The sequence below is a fragment of the Athene noctua genome, chromosome 3, assembly GCF_965140245.1.
Source record: "Athene noctua chromosome 3, bAthNoc1.hap1.1, whole genome shotgun sequence".
Taxonomy (NCBI): domain Eukaryota; kingdom Metazoa; phylum Chordata; class Aves; order Strigiformes; family Strigidae; genus Athene; species Athene noctua.
In genome coordinates, this window is record NC_134039.1 from 13,123,023 (window position 1) to 13,143,999 (window position 20,977).

The 20,977-nt window shown below is 37.7% G+C and overlaps 1 protein-coding gene across 3 annotated transcripts in view; it reads right to left on the bottom strand.

Moving 5' to 3' along the window:
- BRAF (B-Raf proto-oncogene, serine/threonine kinase) overlaps nucleotides 1–20,977 on the bottom strand; it is a 90,587-nt gene that overhangs the window by 10,852 nt on the left and 58,758 nt on the right. For 2 of the 3 annotated variants that reach the window (XM_074902006.1, XM_074902008.1), the window contains exons 9-19: nucleotides 20,256–20,292; nucleotides 18,716–18,835; nucleotides 15,945–16,081; nucleotides 15,107–15,224; nucleotides 14,344–14,428; nucleotides 11,855–12,031; nucleotides 10,322–10,368; nucleotides 9,657–9,775; nucleotides 8,764–8,895; nucleotides 6,001–6,135; nucleotides 4,985–5,138 (exon numbers count right to left, since the gene is read on the bottom strand). In XM_074902006.1, coding sequence (XP_074758107.1) covers nucleotides 4,985–5,138; nucleotides 6,001–6,135; nucleotides 8,764–8,895; nucleotides 9,657–9,775; nucleotides 10,322–10,368; nucleotides 11,855–12,031; nucleotides 14,344–14,428; nucleotides 15,107–15,224; nucleotides 15,945–16,081; nucleotides 18,716–18,835; nucleotides 20,256–20,292 — 1,261 coding nt within the window. The remainder of the gene's footprint in view (nucleotides 1–4,984; nucleotides 5,139–6,000; nucleotides 6,136–8,763; nucleotides 8,896–9,656; nucleotides 9,776–10,321; nucleotides 10,369–11,854; nucleotides 12,032–14,343; nucleotides 14,429–15,106; nucleotides 15,225–15,944; nucleotides 16,082–18,715; nucleotides 18,836–20,255; nucleotides 20,293–20,977) is intronic. The other variant, XM_074902007.1, reaches the window with a different exon arrangement.

The following is a 20,977-nucleotide window of genomic DNA, read 5'->3' on the forward strand; positions in this document are numbered from 1 at the left end:
CTGATCTAAGGGAACGTGAAGACCATGTGGAGAGGGCTCTGTGCATGGTAGGAAATGAGAAGGGAGTACATCCAAGGTCTAAACCAGGAGTGGCTGGCACAGGATGCTGTGACAAACCTCAAGCTCTGTGTCTTGATACACTGTGGTGGTGGGTTTAAGTTATAACAACAAAAGAATAAAAACTTCCTGATGGATTTAATTGTCTAATTTACCAGTTTCCCAACAGACAAAACCCTTGCTCTAAAATGCTCTAAAAATATGAAATTTTTTCTTGCTTCTCTAACACATTTCACCTATCTCTCAACTCTTTTCACATTACCTTCTAAAAACACCTCAATTTTTGTACTTTTTTTTTTTTTAAGAGAAGGACAAAAAAGTCATCAAGTACTGCCTGTGATGCTAATTTTTAAGAACGACATTCATGCTTAGCTAAACTTTCAAAACATGCTCTACTTAATTTATTTTTCAGTCTGCCTTCCTAAACTGCTGATTAAAGATCAATTTCTAAACAAGAGATTGCTCCCTCATTACTCATCTTGTCCTTCTGCCCATTTCTGGTAATAATTCAGCTTTTAATAGTTGTGCAGGGATTTTGGAAGATAAAAAGACAAATGATTAATTGGAAAAGGGCAATGCAAAAACAGGATCAGAAGTCAAGAAGCATTTAAGACAGAATGGTAGCTATAAAGAAGTGATGTTCAGACTTTTCTGCCATTTAAATAAAACTTTAGCAAAGACACTTTCTTTGACAAGCTAATGCTAAACCTCTTCTTTCAAAGTTCAGGTGCTAATCTGATCTCAAATCAATAGGAGACCGAAATAGGTAACACATTCATCTAATGGGATTTTGTCAATTGAACATGTATAAAATGCAGTTAACAGCTTTCCCTAAATGAGGAATGTAGATGGCTACACCTATCCATGTAATCTTCCATCCTGCTAGGAGTTGACAGGACTTTCTCAGGAGGAGCTAAAATGCTTTATGTCATCCTTTCTGTTCTGAAGATATAAAATATCTGTAGCTGTTTCTTTTATCTTCTAGAAGAAAACTCATCTGTAGGAGAGGGAGAGAGAACACAGGCAACCTCTCTTTCTGAGACTTAGATGCATATACATAAATGAGGTAACCTGAAACTGAATTCACCATTTTCTGGCAGGACAGGAAGGTCTTGCCTCAGTTCAATGAATGGACAAAATGAAGACAGCTTTAGGAACGTGACTCAGTATGCCCTGTCCTGCAGGAACAGGATCATCCTGATTCTGCACTGCTAAATCTCTGAACACAGTTCTGTAATGACCAATGATAATCTAAAATGGGACTACTGCAATCCCACTCTCCCTCCTGACCTGAGCTGTAAGGCAGTGACCTGCCCGTTGTGCCACACTGGCACTATCTGGCCCTGAGGCAAGATGGCTCAAGGAGCTGACCTTGCAAATGCTAGCTCAGGCTGGTAGGCAAGCAGAGTTTTCTAAACAGTTTTTGGAGAGCTGCTCTGTTGATGGTGAGGGGAACCCACTCACCTGCACAGAATGGACTCATGGAATTGGAGAGCATCTGCCAGTGCAAGGGTAAGAAGCTGGACCACGGTTGCTCCAAATGAGATAAGCTTACCATGAAGCTATGAAATCACATACTTAGCAATTTGGGATGTGAAAAAAACCCCCAGCAGACATCTTAATCCATTGTGTGCCAGACATCTGATGCACTTTTTACCAATCAGAACTCCAGATACTTGCTTAGACTGGTAACAAAGAAATTCCTTTCCAAAGGATGGATAACATTTGAAAGCCTACACTTCTTGCAGAACCCTTTCAAGTCAGTGACTACAGTCTTTTCATGCTCATTACACGTAAAGCAAGTGGAAACTACTTTAAATGCACACTTTCAAAAAATCTGTACTAAAAAGATGATCAGGTTCTTTCATGTTGTGTCCAAAGAGTATGTTATAACGGTGTCTTCTGAACGAACCTGCTGCCCAATTCCTGGAAGGATTTAAGATGCAGTTACCAATCTCTACTCTCACAAATTTATAAGTTACCTGGATTTATGAGGTTATTAAGATATACACAGCATGTTAACTATACTCCTTATCCTGGGGTAGATACCATGTTTCTCAGAAGAACTGTAAGGAGAAGAACAGTTCCCTTCCAGACCTGTGCCAGCCTTATCTATTAAGTAGAGAATAACTGACATCAAAGGGAAACACCAAATTCCAACACCTTGACTGGATTACATTCAAGGACACAGGAAAAAGTATGACAAAGAGACAGTTTTCTGTTGGATCTTCTGCTGATCTTCTAGTATGGATACCACACACTGGCTAAATAAAAATCTGGAACATACACTGATGTAGACAACAGTGTTTATGAGTATCTGGTCATTCTAGAAAGTACTAAGACAGATCTTGTTTCTATACTGAGATACAGAGAAGTAAATAAAAAAGGAATCTTATACAGTATAAACTACCCCTCCAGAAAAGCTTGGGATCCTACAGGCCTGTTTTCAGGACCAACAGGTTTTAAAGTTTCTAACAATATAGCTGAGTTGCATCTTGAAGAACACTGACCCAAATTCCCAGGTGTATTTAGACAACTTCATCCCATATATGTTCCCAAATCTCATTGAAGCAGCAATAACAAACTACAGAACTTAAATCCCTAAGTGCTTTTATGTCAGATAAAGTTAACGATCCACCAAACCCAGCCTCCTTTTGGGCTTCATAAAATGTTTAGTGAGAAGCTAAGATCACATTACGGCCATGGATCCTGAACCACGCTTTATGTGTAAGAACAGGTGACACAGGAAGAAGTCTAACGCACTGACTATACAGCAGAAAATGGGGCCAAATGTGTCTAAGGATGGCAGCAATTTTCTCCCCATAATTGTTAATTCCTATAGCATAGAACAATCTTAACAAGGAGGATAATACTAATCCAAGGAATAACTTGTTTGAATTGATCTGGCAGACCTGAAAGAGAGTAAGCCTGGGCAGGGCAGCAATGATGGTTCTGCACACTCTGTAACTCCCTGTGTGGTTAAGCCTTTTCTGTGTGGGATGCCACATTTCTAGATTCTGCAGGAGACCCAGCAGCACCCTCCTGCTCTTACTGAGATGGGCATCATAGTCTGTACTGAATACTATACCCCAAAACTTAAGAAGCATTCCTCCTCACTATCGAGAATGAAAAAAAAAAATTAATAGGAGTGGAAAAACACACTTAAATTCTGTTTTCATTTTAAGATGTCTGCCAAAATGAGGTGAAACTACCAGAAAGATGGGAAACATTTTCTAAAACAGTAACAAATTTCACCCTCCATAACTATTTTGACAGAGATAGATTTCAACAGCTGAGTCTTCTTGACTAACAAAATGAGAAAAGTTAGCTCCAACAGCAGAAGCCAAAAAGACCCTTAGAATCTGGCTAGAAAAAAAATATAGGAATTGCTGACATCTCTTCAAGGTCTCTAACTCTGCCTCCTGTTTTAAAAAGCTCAGTTGCCAGACAGCAGAAAAGAAAACCTTTTTTGAATTTCTGATCTATTTCAAATTGCTAGCAACATGCAAACTCCTCTACAAGTATGAAAATCAGAAGCCATCAAGAACATTCCCGGCCCTTGAAGTCTTAACAAGAGCAGCAATAGCTTGTTTCCAATGCAGAAGAATCTGTGAAAATTAGCTTAGCAGTTTAAAATAAACAAAACCACATAACGAATTTCAAAATATGCAAGAACACAGCCAATAACATTACTGTTTTCATAGCTGACATCAAAGACTGATATAACCTGAAACACTACTCTGATACACCTGCTCCAGAGGAATGCTGCAGAGAAAAACACAATCTTTAAAGTGAGCTGACAGGATCTTGGTAAGGTGTCTAGCTTTGTCAGTTAGATATCTAGTCTGATCACTTCTAGGCAACCTAGCAACATTTATATGGAAGTGAAGAGAACAATTCGTCACTGAACAGAAGCATGTTCAGTGGTATTCTTAACAATATTAATTAAAACCTTTCATTTTAACAGAATTCATGGTATAATACTGATTCCCATGAAAACAACTGCTTTTCAAAATCCTCTTTTCCTATTATGGGTGTTAGCAGCCTTTTTCTTTTAAAGTATTTGATTATGCTTGAGATTTACTTTTTTTAAAGCTATGCTAATTGAAGGATACAGGCACCATTACTGGTAATATTCTTGCAGTTCAGCAAAAGCAGATTCAGAATTTCTTCTATGTTGTAATAGAAGATTTTGAGATGGTCTAAACTATGGCAGGTCAGAGTATTTAGGCAAAAATAAAAATTAAGAAAATCCCCACATCACCACTCTGCAGGAAGAGATGTTCTCTAAACAGCACTATTTTAAACTTCAGCTTTCAAAATAACAGTCACATATCACTAAGGTCCTTCTTTGGATTCTGTGTTGTATCTGCTCACTTCTGTTGACCACAAGAAGTTTTGACTGTGCTCAGCTCTGAAGCTAAGTTTGTTTTTCTGACTGTTGCCCACATATGAGTAACATTACTGAGGAATCTAAAGCCTACTGCTCAAATATAATGACCTCAACTGAAGTGAAAAAAAACCCCACACACCGTAGCTTGAGTAGATTAAAATCAAATACACTCCCGAGTAACTAATTCCAATTAATAAACTAGGAAAAAATGACAGAGACAAGCAAAAATGACACCCAATGACCTTAAAAGGATTTTTGCTTGTTTTGAAGTGACTTTTCCCATTTCTCTTATGTGACCTTATAATTCTTCTTGTGCAAGCTGTTTCCAGGGCATTCCTCACCAACACAGACTGTGCGCTTGGGACATTCAATGCCCAGTGTTAGGAAGTGAGTCTTCGTTCCCTCAGTAAACCTTAAACCCACAGCTGGTAGGAACTGAGAATGTACACATGCGTTGTACTCACAGAAACACACCAGCACACAGACACACAGGCACATGCTTTCACGTTTCTTTTCAGTGTACTGGAAACCCACCGTATCCCCCTGCTTGGATGGGTGTTTTTGGAGAAGCACAAGCATATAGACTAAAATCCTCTGTCTGGAAGCCAGCCCGGTTTAATGAGGGCTCAGATGCACTGCGGTGAATTTTTGGCAATGACCGGGCCAGAAGCTCAATGGAGGCAAGAATCTAAAACAAGTAGAAAGTAAGTGATCAAATCTGTTGTTCCAAAGTTGTAACATTCTGTTAAAATCAAAGGCAGAACATCAATTAGCTACCGAAAAATATTTATACACAATTTTAAACAAACTTTAAAAAATAGATTACTGCATTGCACTCTGACGTTTATATCCTCAAAAAGCTGAAGAGGACATTTTTGGAAGAAACTGTCTCATTTATACCCTTTAAAAGGGTATACTGATTTCCCTCTGCAAGCACAATGAATATAGTTGCCTTTTATTTGCCTCCTTGTTTATGCACTAGTACCTATACCCACCATTGCTGCAAATAAACGCAGCTTTGGCAGCAGTTTGCTGAATACCATTTACCATAAAGACAGCAGGGGGAGCTCCTTAGCTTTTGAAAACGCTTTGGTTACCCTTCAAAACAAACCAAACAAAAAGGTCCTCTTCCAAGCCTTTAGAATCCAAACCTTCCTCAGCAGGCACGATACATCAAGTCTTGTGACAAAACTATCCCCTTCATAAAGCTTTGGGTAGAGCAAGGAGGGGGGTATAAAGATTTCTGAGAACATACACCAAGTTCTAATTAGTGAAATTAATAATTGCAATTAGATACCATCTCCCAGTTGAAACTTTCTCCAACACACAAATGCTTTTCCAACTACACAGGCCATTTTAATACCTGCTTTTCAAATTGAAAATAAACTTTTCTAATTAAACAGCACTAACCAGGTACTGAACAAGTACTCTTAAGAAGAGTGCTATAGCAGTAATAAAAAAAAAATTTCAGCAGTGAGTTCATAACTGATCTTTGGTTTTAATATTTGAATCGTAAAGTCTATTGAGAACTAAAGAGGAATATTTCTCACCTGTGGAAAAAGGGGTCTCTCATCTCTTTTCTTTTTTAAACATTCTGCCATTAGTCTCTTCATAGCTTTTGGGCAGTTGCTCCGTACTTTGCTGAGGTCTGGTGATAGGTATCCTCGTCCCACCATAAAAATTATCTTTATTTAAGGGGAAAAAAGACAGAAGGGGAAGAAGGTGAGTCCATAAAATAAACAGTAACAAAACATTAACATTTTGCTAGACCATTTTAGTCCCAGCAGCAAATTTTCTGCTCCCAGGAAACATTATCTGGTATTGAAACTGCCAAGTTTCTAAAGAGTAATGCTTGCTAACCTATTCAGTACAGAGGAAAAAAAAAAATTTAGATTTTTCCTCCTCCTCCTAAGAGAGATTTTTGTGAAATTTGAACACTAGTAAATGGTTACCATTTATAGCAATAACCATCTAAGGAGCTGTTCTTCGGTGTCAAAAGCTGTTACAGGAACAAGAATAAGCAACAGAATGCCTAAAAATAAATATTCTGTAAAAATAAATATTCTGTTTTATAATGTAAGTGAACAGCAAGTTCACACTGAAAGGTGTTTTAAGAAACAAGTGAACCTCAGATATTAAAAACCCTTATCTTTTGAGAATAAATGCCTTCATATACTTTTCCACCACAAAAGCTTATAATTGACATCTGACCACCTTCCCCACCCCCCCAAAAAAAACCCCATGAAAGAAAAAGAGAAACTGCCTCTCCTCTGTAGAAGCGGAGACAGGCTTTGTGTTTTTACAGTAATTCCTTTAACACAGAAGGCTTATATTTCACCTAAGGATAAAACTTAAGCATAAAACAAAGTAAATGAAGAGTAAGCAGGAAAGCAAAACATGAATATGCTTACTGTTCTCTCAGATATATAAAAAACCATCAAACATCACCATGTCGAGCCAAGGTCAAATGCAACGTGGTTTGAGTACTGCACTTGTGCTGACACTTAAAAGCCCTTTCAAACTAGATAATCACTACCTTTTCTGAATACTCAGACAGACCCAGCAGGTGTATCAGACTTTATATTTAATGAAGTGCAACTATTTCATATCTTGACACTGACAAAAAAAAAAATCAAAGAGAAAAACCTCACATCTCAAGCAAGCTATACATGTTATTTATACTAACACAATCCTGGTCCTTTTTCAACTTTCTGATTCAATCGCATCTGTGTTGGCATCAAGAAGGAGTATAAAACTCCCATATGGTTTCTTTAGAAACCCCCATGTGCCAGAGCAGCATTTCATAGTAAAAATTTGTCTACCCCATCCCTTACTTCTGCTGCAATGAGATCTATCATCATATATGTTTATCTTTTCTAAATTATAGTCTTTAATTTGAAATTATTAAAAATTAATTATGTATGTTTCCAATACTCTCTCTACAAACAATACAGGAATTAAACTTTTATTTTAACTAGAGAAAAGAGAGTTATCACAGGAAGAACAGTCCTAGTCTGTCTAGAAAAATCTGTTAAGGTGAGAGAAACACTAACAAGAGTGATGCTTTGCTCACTGAGAATCTCAGTTGTGTCATAGTAGCTGATGTAGATGTACCAACAGTAAGCGAGCAATATTTACATCTTTTCAGACAAAAGACTGGGAGTGACAAAACACTAGATCACATTCTGTATGTTGGCTTCACTTGAAATTTAGAATTTGTTTCAGCACTCAACAGTGAGCACCCACACCACTGCGTTAATCTTTCAAATCTCAAAAGGTAAAACCAAAACAATGCCCAAATACTGCTTTTAGAAGGCTATATCCATCTGGCCAGGAATCTGGACATTTTCATTCTTTCAAAAGGCAAAACCAATTGAAAATAAAAATAAGAATAATTTAAAAAGGAGTCACTCCAAACTTGATGAGTTGGGATGAAGTGTTCTGACAAATATGGAAGCAGCCTTATAAAATGGCATTCACAGATGAACGTTGCTATGGTTGCAATTCTCAAGTACTGACAGTGAAAAAACAAGGGATGCGGACACAGAAACAACATAAATATATCACCACCCAGACATGAAATAGTTTACACCAAAGATCTTTATGCATAGATACTATTTTCAGATTAGACAGAGAACTAATGAATCAGATATGCCTTTGCAAACGTGCCTATCCTGTGGAGATGTATTACAGGCATGTCCTATCATTAGACTTAAGGAATATTTGTTCACAATTAAGTAATCTTCTTACAGGATTCACACAGTCTGGGAAGTCATATACTCCATCACGCAGGACTTGAGAAATGCTGATATCCTGAAAATCAGTTAGATGGTGCATACATTTCTCAAGATAGAAATGAATATAAAACATTCAACGAGATGAGTGCTGTTCCATTTTGTCAATCCTGTTGCTGAACTATTATTCGATACAAGGGGAGGGAGGAAAAAACCCAAACTGAAGAATAACTAAACATAGAGAGGATCATTTTGCCCTTGCAGAAGTATTCTAAACTAGACTACTATTAAGTAACCTGCTCTCTCCCTAATAAGTATCCTGGCAACCAGCTCAGAAGCTGAAAATCTGTACTTGAAGTAAAAAAGAACAAAAAAAACCCCCTCAAGAGAAGTAAGTACATCAGTAGAAGCAAGTAAATTCATGGCTGAGGCAGATCTAGAAAACGTAGGAACATCTCATAAGATCAGAATCAGAAACATAAATCAAATACACAAAACATCAAAATGTGCACTTCACAAGGCTGAATCAATCTTGTTTCAGGCCGTAGTTGACTGAAGTCAATCCCTTCCTTCCCTTACCTGGTCCCTGTTGTTGATGTTTGAGTATGGTAACTGTCCAGTCATCAATTCATAAAGTACAATCCCAAATGCATACACATCCGACTGAAAGCTATATGGGTTTTTATCTTGCATCCTAATAACTTCTGGTGCCTGTACCAAAAAAGGAAAGAATTTGTGTTTATTTCACCACATTGGGCTGCACCTCACACATCAGGAACAGAACACGGCCTTGTCCAGAGTATAACAGATGCAAGGCCCACTCTTGTCTTCAGATGTTACTGGGTCCTAACCCAGAGTGGATGTTGCTATGAATCTCAAAATCCATTGGTTGATTTTAGCTTGGTCATCCCTTTATTCCTCTATGACAGAACAAAACAACCTTGTCCAGGCTGAGAAGCTATAACTAAAATTATACCAACACTGAAAATAATACCAACTAACAGAGCCTTCAGTTTTTTCAGTGAGAAAAGGAGAAAGCAGAGTTGCACAGGAGGTTGTAACTATACTTCTGATTAAGACTCAAGCAAGTTGTACGACCTCTTGAAAGTAACTATGCTTGAATCATTAAAACGTAAGAGAATCTTATGTTTCTCTGCTCCTTTGCAACATGTTTTCCATGGCTTTTCTTACCTTCTCCTCAACTCTGGATTAATCATACCCTTTCTCCTTAGCCACCATTTTCTTTTCAGTTTAAACAAGTGATGAAGACACTAAAGTTTTTTTGCGGAGTACTGGAAAACATACGCTTAAAGAAGAACTGAAAAGCACTCATTTAATACTTTGTATTACTGCTTGTCTTTTCCAGCTTAAGACAGCTTGTATATGTCAGTGTGCTGGAGGGACAGTCTCAGAAACTTTGGCCAAAGGCAATTACATTTGTTGAAACAAACACACCATTTCCCCTTGCTTACCATCCATAGAATAGATCCAGACAACTGTTCAAACTGATGGGATCCGCTCCATCGTGATTTCACTGTAGCTAGACCAAAATCACCTATTTTTACTGTGAGGTCTTCATGAAGAAAAATATCTAAAGAGGAAATGTTAAGGGAAAACAAACAAGCAGTACTGGTCCTGTCCTACAAGAACAATAAACAGCTACAAATCTGCATCATTAGACAAAACAGTTTCAACCATCCACCATCACTGAAGGTTTTCATGTAACACAGGTTCTAAGCAGTCAGCATGGTGAATTATGGTACTTAAGGGTTACATAAGAAACAACTGGGCCAGTGCTAAACAGACCAGGGCACAGGTGGCTTTCTTGAAGTGCGAAGTATGAGAAAGCTGAATATATTCCGTAAGTGAACTGGTGTAATCTTTCATTACACATCAAAATCAAATGATGCAAAAATCTTTGTTATACCACAACAAAACTTGCTATGTTAGTGCAATCTCATCAACAGACAAAGTAGGTATTCTTTACTTCACTATTACCCCTTCTCAATGAAATTTCAACTCAGCAAATATTCACACGTGAACAGCTTTTCACATCAGTAAGTTCATTTCTGGCAGAAAAAAAACCCCAAAACAACCCCAAACAGGAATCCACAATCACATCTCTGAGAAAGGATACTATTACTCTTGAGGTCTCTGTGGATGATTGACTTGGCATGCAAATAACTGAAAAGGAACATCATAAATTAGGTGGATTAAATGATATTTCACTGATCAACAACTCACAATTTACTGTATTACTGAAACACAAATTCCTTAGATATTCAAACCGCACATATTTATCAAGGTGGTAAAATGTCAGTTACCCATGACAGTTCCTGCAACAGGAAAAAAAAAGAAAAACCATAGCTTAGATTTCCAGCTCAAACCAGATGCTAGTGAAGAATGAAATAATAATATGCACCAACTTCTGCTTTTCAGTTCTAAGTCGATATTCAGAATAAAAGAACTCCAGTAGTTTTTGACATGCCATTCAGTGCTGAAGGTTCTGCCTCCCAGCCTTAATGGTGACTCTCAAGACACTTTGTGGGCTAGTCACAGCTTTAGCTAAGGTGTTTCTAAATTGCAGGAGCTAAATGTACTTCCCAGTCTCAGCGTGTACTCAAGTATGCTGACTGCTTTTTAGTATGGGACTGGAAAAAAGATGCCCTGATTGCAGACTGGATAAATAGATTGCAGGGAACACAGAGGACAGTACTAGCACCACAGCATAGATACAGCCTAAATTAGGCAAGTAGTCTCCCATGGCTCTTTGTTTAGTCAGTGAGATTGGCACAAACCTGCTGGAAAAGCCCCAATTCATGTTTCTGCTTTGAATCATGCTCATAAAACAGCTTCTGCACTTCCAGTGCCTACAGAGGGAGCCTGGGGAGATGAGCAGACTAACAGAAGGCTGAGGCTGGTTACTGCAAACACTTCCCCACCTCGACTGAAAATGTAATAGAATACGTAGTAGAGAAATGGCACAATGAACTGCAATCATCATAGCAGTTTTGCAGCTGGAGGGCGATTTCTCTGATCTTACTGTCAGTGTTCTGATTTTGACACACAATATTGGACTATTTTTATAAATTCTAACTCACTCAATTGCCCTCTATGGGAGTAAGGAATACTTACAGTCCTTAGAACAAAATAGGTACGTTTTCTTCAAATGTTGAAATCTATTATTTAGAGAGCTACAATACTTACAAGAACAGGAGAAAAAAATCGATTCCTTTCGCTAACAGGGCTGTCTGCTTTCTGTGTTATCTTCCAGGATTCTGTCCTTTTGTTCACAGGGTGTTTCTTTTTAAACTATGTTTTACCTCCTACCGTGACTATCTGCACTGTGAAGACTGTAAAGCCTGGAAGAGAAATCTTTGCCCACAGGATTGAAAGTTTAACTACATTGTAATTATCTTTATTCTACTGTCTAAGACTATATTTCCTTGATGATTTGTATTTCCCTATATTCCAAAAAAAGGACATGAAGTTTATTTTACTAATCAAAATAATAAACATTTCACCAAAGGCTTTGATCATCAAGGCAGGACCCTGGGCTTGGCAAAGTAAGCAGACAGCTGGCCTTATTTGCCAGCGTCAGTCAGAGTGTGAAGGGGATAAGTAAACATTTCCTCAACACTCTTTTGCAAACAAGTAATATGATACTTACTCCATGCCTTGTGCAGTCTGTCGTGCAATATCAATTAGTTTTATCATTTCAAATTTAGTCTCAATGATGTGTAGATGGTGATATAAACTGGACCCCTCACACCATTGTGTAACAATTGCCAACTGGGGTTTTGTTGAATAACCCATGAAAAGCAGGATATTCACATGTCGTGTTTTCCTGTTAAAAAAAAAAAAAAAAAAAAAAAGAGGAGGAAAACAGGTGGATCAGGAAATCAGGAAAAACCCAGGCAAATCTATCACAGTCTAAATATATATTTCCAAGCAGAAGTTGTTGGGTCAATCTCAACTTTTACTGAGATTGCATGATAACCTGTTGCTAGATTCAGTTTTAATGAATAATTCCAGCAGTTTGCCTTCCTTATCATAATGACATGGAATAGCTATTCTGGGGTAAGCACTGCTTCCTCTTGCTTTTGCAAGCAACCCAGCACAGGACTGCTCAGAAGATGCTGTTACCACTAGGCCCCCACGCAACAGCCATGGTTTGCAGGCAGGTCTGCTTCTGTGCAATCCCAGTCTAACTATGAGATGTTGCTGCCCATAAGGAAGACATCCAAAATGAAATTCCAATCTCAGAGGCTTCCAGGAAGGACCACCCTTCTGTTCAGAAACCATCAATACACCTCCTTGACAAGGCTTCAGTTTTTCTTAGTGCTTTATTTGACAAGAATTTTGTACTCTCTATGGAGCCAGCATACAAGAAAGGATGGAAACAGGTATGAAAACTGTACCTCAGTAAGGTTATGATATGAACTTGTTTCCAAACAGCACTGGGAGAGACTGGAGTTCACCACAGAGATTTGGCCAGATTAAATCAAACCTATTTCAAAGACAGAGCAACTCCAGACAGAAAAACTTCACAATGAACATGCAGAGAGGATTATCTCAGGAAATATCCCAGTAGATTCAAGGCCTGAAAGAATCTACTGATACACTGTGAAATCTGAAAGATTTTCATCACCCTGTAGGAAGAGTCAATCACATTCTTAATTGTCATCAATTTGATGAACTAGATAGCTCCACAAACATACCAATGAGATATTATAAAGATGAGGCACCTAAGAATTCTGGAGTATTTCCAAGCTTTCCCAGGGGCTGAGGAAAAATAAAAACAATCTTCCAACACAGGTCTGTACCAAAGGCCGTCAGCTTGCTGCTAAAGAAACCTGACAGACCAAGCTTAATACCTGTGGTAGCTTCTTAAATCTAGGCTGCTGCTGAAGATGGCAGAGCTCTTTATGCTTTCTTATATTAAAAAACTAACATAGAAGCCTAGACTGTGAACTCCTTTGTCCTCTCAGCAATGCAGACTAGGACAGTTCCACAGTATGTGACTGTGCCTTTTTCAGGTTCAAGGATTTGTCAAGTGATTCTGAGAGTAACTGCTGAGTGAACAAAAAAAATAAGTGGTTTCTTGCAAATGCTACCTCAAAGCTAAGAGAGTAATGATGAAGCATAACGGAAAAGGCAAAGCTACAGGTAAATCTGACTTGTCTGGGCCAAAGTATGACAACTGACTATTTACTGTAAGTGCTGAAATGATTCACAACAGACAAAGGCTGGACACCAGCTATGGGACTGTCAGCAGAAATCTGGACTAGGTATGAAATACAAGATTTTTGATTTCATTAAGTTCTCATGAGCAGGTATGTCAAAAATATGCAGAGATATCTGAAGTAGCATACCCCAGAAAGCCTCTAGTTCCACAATGATGGGCTTAGAGTTCTCAGAACTAACAGTTCCTGGGAAAACAGGCTGACCATCCCCTTTTCACCATGTAACTTATTGGGGATGCTCTTCCAGCACAGGCACCCAGCTCAACACATCAGGTTTCCAGAGGCAAAAACCTTCTTTCTATTTAATTTCTTAAAACAGAATTATGCTTGAGACTGCTCAAGATTATACTTGACTAATGGTCTTCCCTAGTAAATATTCTTGCATTGCATTTATCTGTTTTTAAGTACTGAACCCAAGACAAATACGTCCTCTGAGAAAGTACAATCAGTAGACATGAGAAAAGGAAATCAAGAAGTGACTTTATGAGAAATCCACTTAAAAAAACCCCCAAACCTCAGAGAAGTGAATGCTACTGAACAGAAATTATTAAACAATGGATAATGTGGGCAGTGCTGTAGCTCAAAACCAAAAGTTAGTCATGCTCTCCTTCAATCTCAAAACATGGATCAGAGGAAGAGAGGCCTACAGTTCACACTTAGGCTAGACTGGGCCCTCAGGGTAGTACAACAGCAAAACCCAGTCCTATCTTGAGATATATTCACAAAGTAGGTAGGAGAAGGAAGAGCTAGCAGTGGATACAAAGAAATATTTTTAAATGGCAAATTGTATTTTCTGCCCATGGTATCATCATGGAGGAATAAGGCCAATGTGTTCTAATGGAAATCTAAAATTCAATTATGAATGTAGCATAATTCTACACACATTATTTTATGCCATTAAAAATATTCTTACCTGAGCACTCCTACTTCATTTTTGAAAGCCTGTAACTGTTGAGGTGTGGGTGCCGTAACATTCAACATTTTCACTGCCACATCACCTTTAAAATAGCAATTTTTAGTGTCATTCATACATACACTTCTACTGAGAAAATGCTATATAGAGCATCAGAAATACCGTATTTTCTAGCTTTCATGAAATAAACCCCACCAGTATTAAAATAAGTAAATATTCTGTAAAATCTATATATACTCTTCTTTCTTTACTTTGAGAAATCCTAGGCAAGTCAAAGCTTTCCAAATACACATTTTAAATTCTCATTCATCAATACTTCAGCCTTTAGTAAATACGTTTCATCTTTATCCTAATATTTAATTCAGAAGAACACACAAGAGTTGCGTTTCTAAACAGTTTGAAGTTCTAAGATTACCTATTTAGCACACTACTTACTAATGTAAAAATCACCTTTATAGCCCTTCAACAGGCTCTTCCTTGGTATGTCCATGTCTCCGTTGTACTGATGAGCCCAGAACTGGACCCAGCAGTCTGGGTGTGCTGAGGGGACTGATCACCTCCCTTGACTTGCTGGCAATGATTTGCCTAATGCAGCCCAGGATACCATCAGCCTTCTATGCAGCATGGGCACACTGCTGCCTCACGTTCAACTTGGTGTCCACCAGAATCCCCACATGCTTTTCTGCCAAACTGCTTTCCAGCTGGGTGGCCCCCAGCAGGCAATGTTACTTGCTTAAAAATGTTTGCCTTGATGACCACATACCATGCCACTTTCCTTTGTAGACTGTTCCAAATGATCCAGATCCTATCCTCTGTCCAACTGTGATCTGTCCATCTGGTATCTCCCAATCATCACTTGAATCCCGTCGACCAAGGGTTTTCTTTATGTATATGCACAAACAAGAGAAATGGAGAAAGCAAGTGCATTAATGTCTATGAAAACAGCTCCTTTGTTAAAGATTTGCTGTAAGCGTTTCATATGATTAAAGGCCTAAAATAACTTTATTTTTCAGATACTGCATTTGACTTTTCAGGCTAGTCATACACAAAACCTCAGCACACAGTTACACTAGTTTCCTGGCATGAAATATTTGCCACAGGTTTCTGGCAGTGTTAAAACCAGTAAATATTAAGAAACACTTACCAAAAAGAAAATCTCATTTATTTTTCAATACTTACTCAATCATAATGCTAAACTGTGAATTTAAGAAAATGCAGACATTTTTATGTATTGTTATATTTGTGAATCACTAGAGAACTTTCAAAGTTCATGAATCATGGTGGAAAAGGTTAGGCTGTTATTTGAAGGGAACCTGGCATTATAATATGAAGCACACCGAGCCATTTGGGTGCAATGGAGTAAAAGTGAGTATAGTCAATTATTTAAACTATAGTCAATTATTTAAATTATTTATATCTCAGTCCCACAATTTCAGTATTCCATTATTTCTTGATTTAAAGCCCTTGATCATTACCATACTCATCTTCAAAATAATTCAGAAAGCTTTGATGAAAGAAAAGCAAGAGGAACATTGTTGTGTACTATTTCTATACCACGATTTTACCATACTATGAATGAAAACGACTGATCTTTTCCTTACCATTCTACTTCTGTCTTCTGAGGATGAGGATGATTTCCTTTCCCGTTGGGGTCCTGGTGATTTCTGTAATGCTTTCACATTAGTGAGTGACCCAGGCAAAGAGGCAGGAGGTGTTGCAGACAAACCTGCTGTTGAACCTAAATTTCAGAAACAGGATAATTTTATCTGTAAGAAGTCAGATTACAAGAATGTATTGATACTAAGTGCAAGAATTGGCGCTTAAGATACAGTATCTCCAAACACCAATGTAAATGTTAAGAGGGAACAAACATATACTAGGAATATTGTCCTAATATTAGATTAGTGCTCAAGTCTTCAATTTGAGGAAAAGACAAGTCTATCGCAAACACCCCTGTATACCAGATAGTCCCCAGTCTCTTTGTGAATTATCAGGACAACATCTCTTTAAATAGAAAAAAATAAATAATTTTTTTTTTAATTCCACCTTTTTTTTTTGAGAAGTAGCATTTTAGTTAGCAGCAGCTACCTCTCAGCTTTCTTGTAGTTAACCTTTTAAGAACCCAGTAAATAGCTGAAATACTGTACTTTGGAATCAAAACAGACTAAATGTGAAAAATTGAAATGTTTTCTAGTTGAGTCTCCAAGTGCCACCTGAAAACCATTTGGCTGTTTTAAAGCTATCTGTTAGCAGAGAGCTCTTATTTAAAAGTAAATATTACACTGTAGAAAGGACTAAAAAAGAACAAGTACTTTAGTTAGCTATTTGAAGCATATTCTATTAAATACAAAAAAGAACAGTACAGCTATAGCCTATATGTTACCTAAACAAATCTATGCAGGAAGATGTCACTAACGGAGCTGTGTTTAAGAGCCCCAATGGCTCTTTACAAATAGAGCACTTCAACTAGACACCGCTTTTTAAAATACACCATAATTATTTGTAACAAGGTTATGCTGACCCTCCCAAAGCAAAGGACATAAAATAGGGTCAACTGTTAATTAAATTCATGCTGCTCTGCTAAACAATGTATGTCACCATCCAACATTCCAATGCTTTTTCTCACATTGGTGCTCTAGGAAGGGGCAAGACAATACTTCTCACATTCCTTCAGAAGTCCCCTTCTTACCAAAAAAGTGTCTCCTAATCCCAACACGAGTTAAAAAATTGACTTGGTGACTTTTAAAACTGTTGCTCAAGTTCAGTCACTCAGTGCGTGCTAATTTATCAGACTATATATATCTATCACTGCCTGTCCTCACTGAGCTAAAATCCATACACATTTAGAAGTGGAAGCACAAAATAATGACATACAAGAAAATAAAAAATGGGACGCAGCATCCATAAACTTTGTCCCGCATGATAAAGTCGCAATTATGATGCATATTGGGCATTGTAACTACACTTACAATCAGTTGGAAGCCAGTGACCTGGAGGATGGGCTTTTGTTCACATTCATGTCATGGTCACTACATTGTCATATATTTATTGTGTTATTTGTCTGAAATCACACATATATGGAATTAAATGTATGATGTTCCCAGAACACAAGCAATTTTCCAAAAATTTCACTGGTTACAGACTTTCTTTGTAATAGCAAAGATTTACTAGAGTGTTTCCTTTAGAGGTAACTTAAGTCTCCTACTTAAATTTTAATACCATGATATAGAAACGCTAGCACAATATTCACCCTTCACCAAAAATGTTTACAGCACATGGTAGAACATTACAGTTATCTGTTGATAATAATACCAGATGGCCTGTTTTCCAAGTTATTAGAATAGAATACTTCAGATAATGTTGGACTTAAGTCATTAGCTTGGACTCTGAAGCTGTGTGTAACATACTCCATTCTGTAGCCAGTTTGCTTGTTGGGAACACCTGTCTTCTAACAAAGACTTCTGGAAGAACTTTACAAGTTCATAAGGTGAACTGCTCTTGAGATATTCTGAAACAAAGTCTTTGAAACAGCCAAAATGGTAGCATTTGAAAACCACATTACATGCACTGAACTACCCATTTCTACATGTATACATATAGACACAAATTGGTTTCTTCAGCATACGAAAAGCCACAGAATTTTTGTAATTTTATGCAATACAACAGATCCATTGACAGCTTTAGGCCTGAATTACCCCCAAAGTCAATGATGTGAAAATGGAAGAGTCTTATTTACATGATATAGGACACAAATACAGTTCCACCGGCAATTTACTAATTAAATAAAATTTACATGGTGTAAACCATCTCAGGCCCCAATGTAGTATCAATAGCACAGTCTTAAAATGAACTATTTGTTGAAAGTTGACATGACACATTACTTGGAAAGCTTGAGACCTAACAAGTTATCAATGGAAATGTTTGTAATTCACCTTGGATTTATTTCCTAGATCACTTTTCAAAACAAAGAATATTGAATATAGAAAACTGTTAAAGCACTGAACTGACTTAAACTGAACAGTCAAGGAAATTCTAAGTTAAGGACGTCACTTTAAAATCACTACAATGCAATCCAAGGACCTTTGTTTAGAAAAATTAAGTTAAGGTCCACATAAAAACCTCAACCATGAAATTCCTTGCTTTTGAAGATTTAAGTCAGAGTTTCTTTATAGTAATTTTCAAGCGTGTAAAGGTGAAAGTGAGTATGTGTGAAAAGCACATTCAAAGCATACCAGCCAGGCCAAGCAAAAAACAGAGGTGTTTTGATAAACTCACACACTTACATACACACGGTGTGAGGGTGAGGCACAAACAGCATCTGTGGTTTTACTTATTTTGTTTGGGTGAAAACAAGAAAGAAGAGCCCAACTACCTCTGAACACTGGGCCAGGCTCAAAATCAAACACTATTTCACTGGGGACAGAATGAAGGAGGGGACTGGGAGTCCGGGATTGGTATTTCCGAAGACAGCGCATCAGCTGGTTCAAAGGGGCTGTTAGAGAGAAAGAGACGGGCAGGCAGAGACAGAAAGACAGACACATAGAAGAAATGAAAGAAGTCATGGGAAATAACTAGGATGCTTTGACTCCTATTCATAGATTGCTTCTGTACTTTGAAGGAAAAAAAAATCAGTTACTAATAACACTGTTTCAGGACTGGGAATAGCCAATTGTTTTCAGATGCCAAGCAGACAGTTTATGATCAAAAGTTAAAACCAACATGATAGCACAACATTTAAATGCTGGACAAAATGGGCAAAACTAGAGAGCCACACCTATCAACACATACAAAAATAACTAAAACTGGCAACTTCAAATTAGTAGGCCTGCAGGATTAAAGAAAATTCCTTTTCAAAAAGCGGTCTATTGCTGGCATAAGAAAAAACAGCTCCATCAAACACAACGTAGAAGGTAGGTACCATCCTACCAAATATCAGATTTGGATGGGAGAAACAAAGTCAGTGATAGCCCACAGTACAAAACCTTAGAGATCAGGATAAGAGTGCACTAAGGTAATTCAGACTTTACTTATGGCTGAAGCAAGTTATAATTAGCAGAAGACGACCGCATTAATGATCTGGAGTTAGAAAAACTGTCACATGCCTGCCCTACTTAGTACTTCTTTATTTCTATATTATTATTATTATTATATTCATAGGAATAAATACAGCACATAAGCCGCCCTTTCAGGACCTTGACAACCAGTGGGAGAAGTGACTTAATAGACCCATGCATAACATGAGGAAAAAAAAATAAAATAAAAAATCTTCTGCCACTAGTCCTGACTTAACTGTGAATTAGGGCTGTGTGTTACTGAAGAAAGCATAAAAAGACTGGGCTTTAGCATAGAGGTCCTAACAACCTGGTTCTAAGAGTAGCACAGGCATGCAGTACAGCAAAGCAGCATCTTCAGCAGGGGCAGAGGGGGAGAAGAACCGGAGTATGCCATGCTGCTTTAGGATGCAGCAGTTTGTATGTAAAGTCCATCTACAACGTTGACAGTTTTTCAATGAAAACCCCCGTTGTTTCCATGCGTGGAAAGGTAACAACAGGCATAAAAATCTTTGAGAGAGTTGGGAAGTTGTAGCATATCTTTGTGCAGCCATGTGAGTGAATGTGTCTGTGTTGAGCAAAAAAAGTGATGGTGCAAGATAATTTTAAAACTAAAAAACTAGATACCGCTTCAAAACTGTTTCTCCTTCCGTCTCCCCCACTCCCATAATGACTGGCAAATGACTCAAACCTTTGTCAGACAAATATTAAGTTCATGGACAAGTGAATGCAAATTAATATTTTGTTCTAGTCATATTTTCCTTTGTGCCTGTGTTTTGTAGAAGGAAGTAGAACAAAGGGAAGGGACAGAGTGGTTGTGTAATTACATATAGCACAGTAACTAGTTTAAACACTACTTACCTCCCTCTCCTCGTAAACCTTGGTCTCTAATCAAGTCCTATAAATTAAAAAAAAAGAGAAGTGTTTAACTTAGGTACTATTGTTTACATTCCAGAATCAATTAAGATTGATCAAATTGAGAATCTATAATCTCCTATGTTGTCCATGAATTAATAGCTGTTTGCCACCCTGGCTTACCAAGAGCAGTGACTCCAAAGAACTACTTATAACAACTACTAAACTTTTCAAAATTAGTTGCTTTAAAACAGCATCTCTCAGTAGTGAAGTGAAATGTACACCGCCAAAAATAGATGCTGACATGAAAATATTCATTTAAACACGCAGTTGGTCAAAACACATGAAGAAATATCGAACCAAACATTCTAGTTAGTGTTGCACAAATTATTTGAATTGTCATATCAGAAGCTGGGACACCAATTTCCTGTACTGAGGTACATCAGTCAAGTGAGTTCTGCTTTGTTTTTTCTTGTAACAAAGCATCTCATTTGCATAGCCAGGCACACTCTGTTCTGCACAGAAATGACTAATTGCAAAAGGTTTCCTTCACTTGCAATCCACTGTGAACTGAAAGCAAGTTCTACAACATATTCAGACTAAAAGTAAATTATACTAAGGATTTTCTGAACAGAAGAAAATTAGAAAACTGTAGTAGTTTGCCTCTGTATGCCTGTTTTCATCAAGTTGAAAGCGCTGGTCCCACTTCAGCTGCACCACTGCCATAT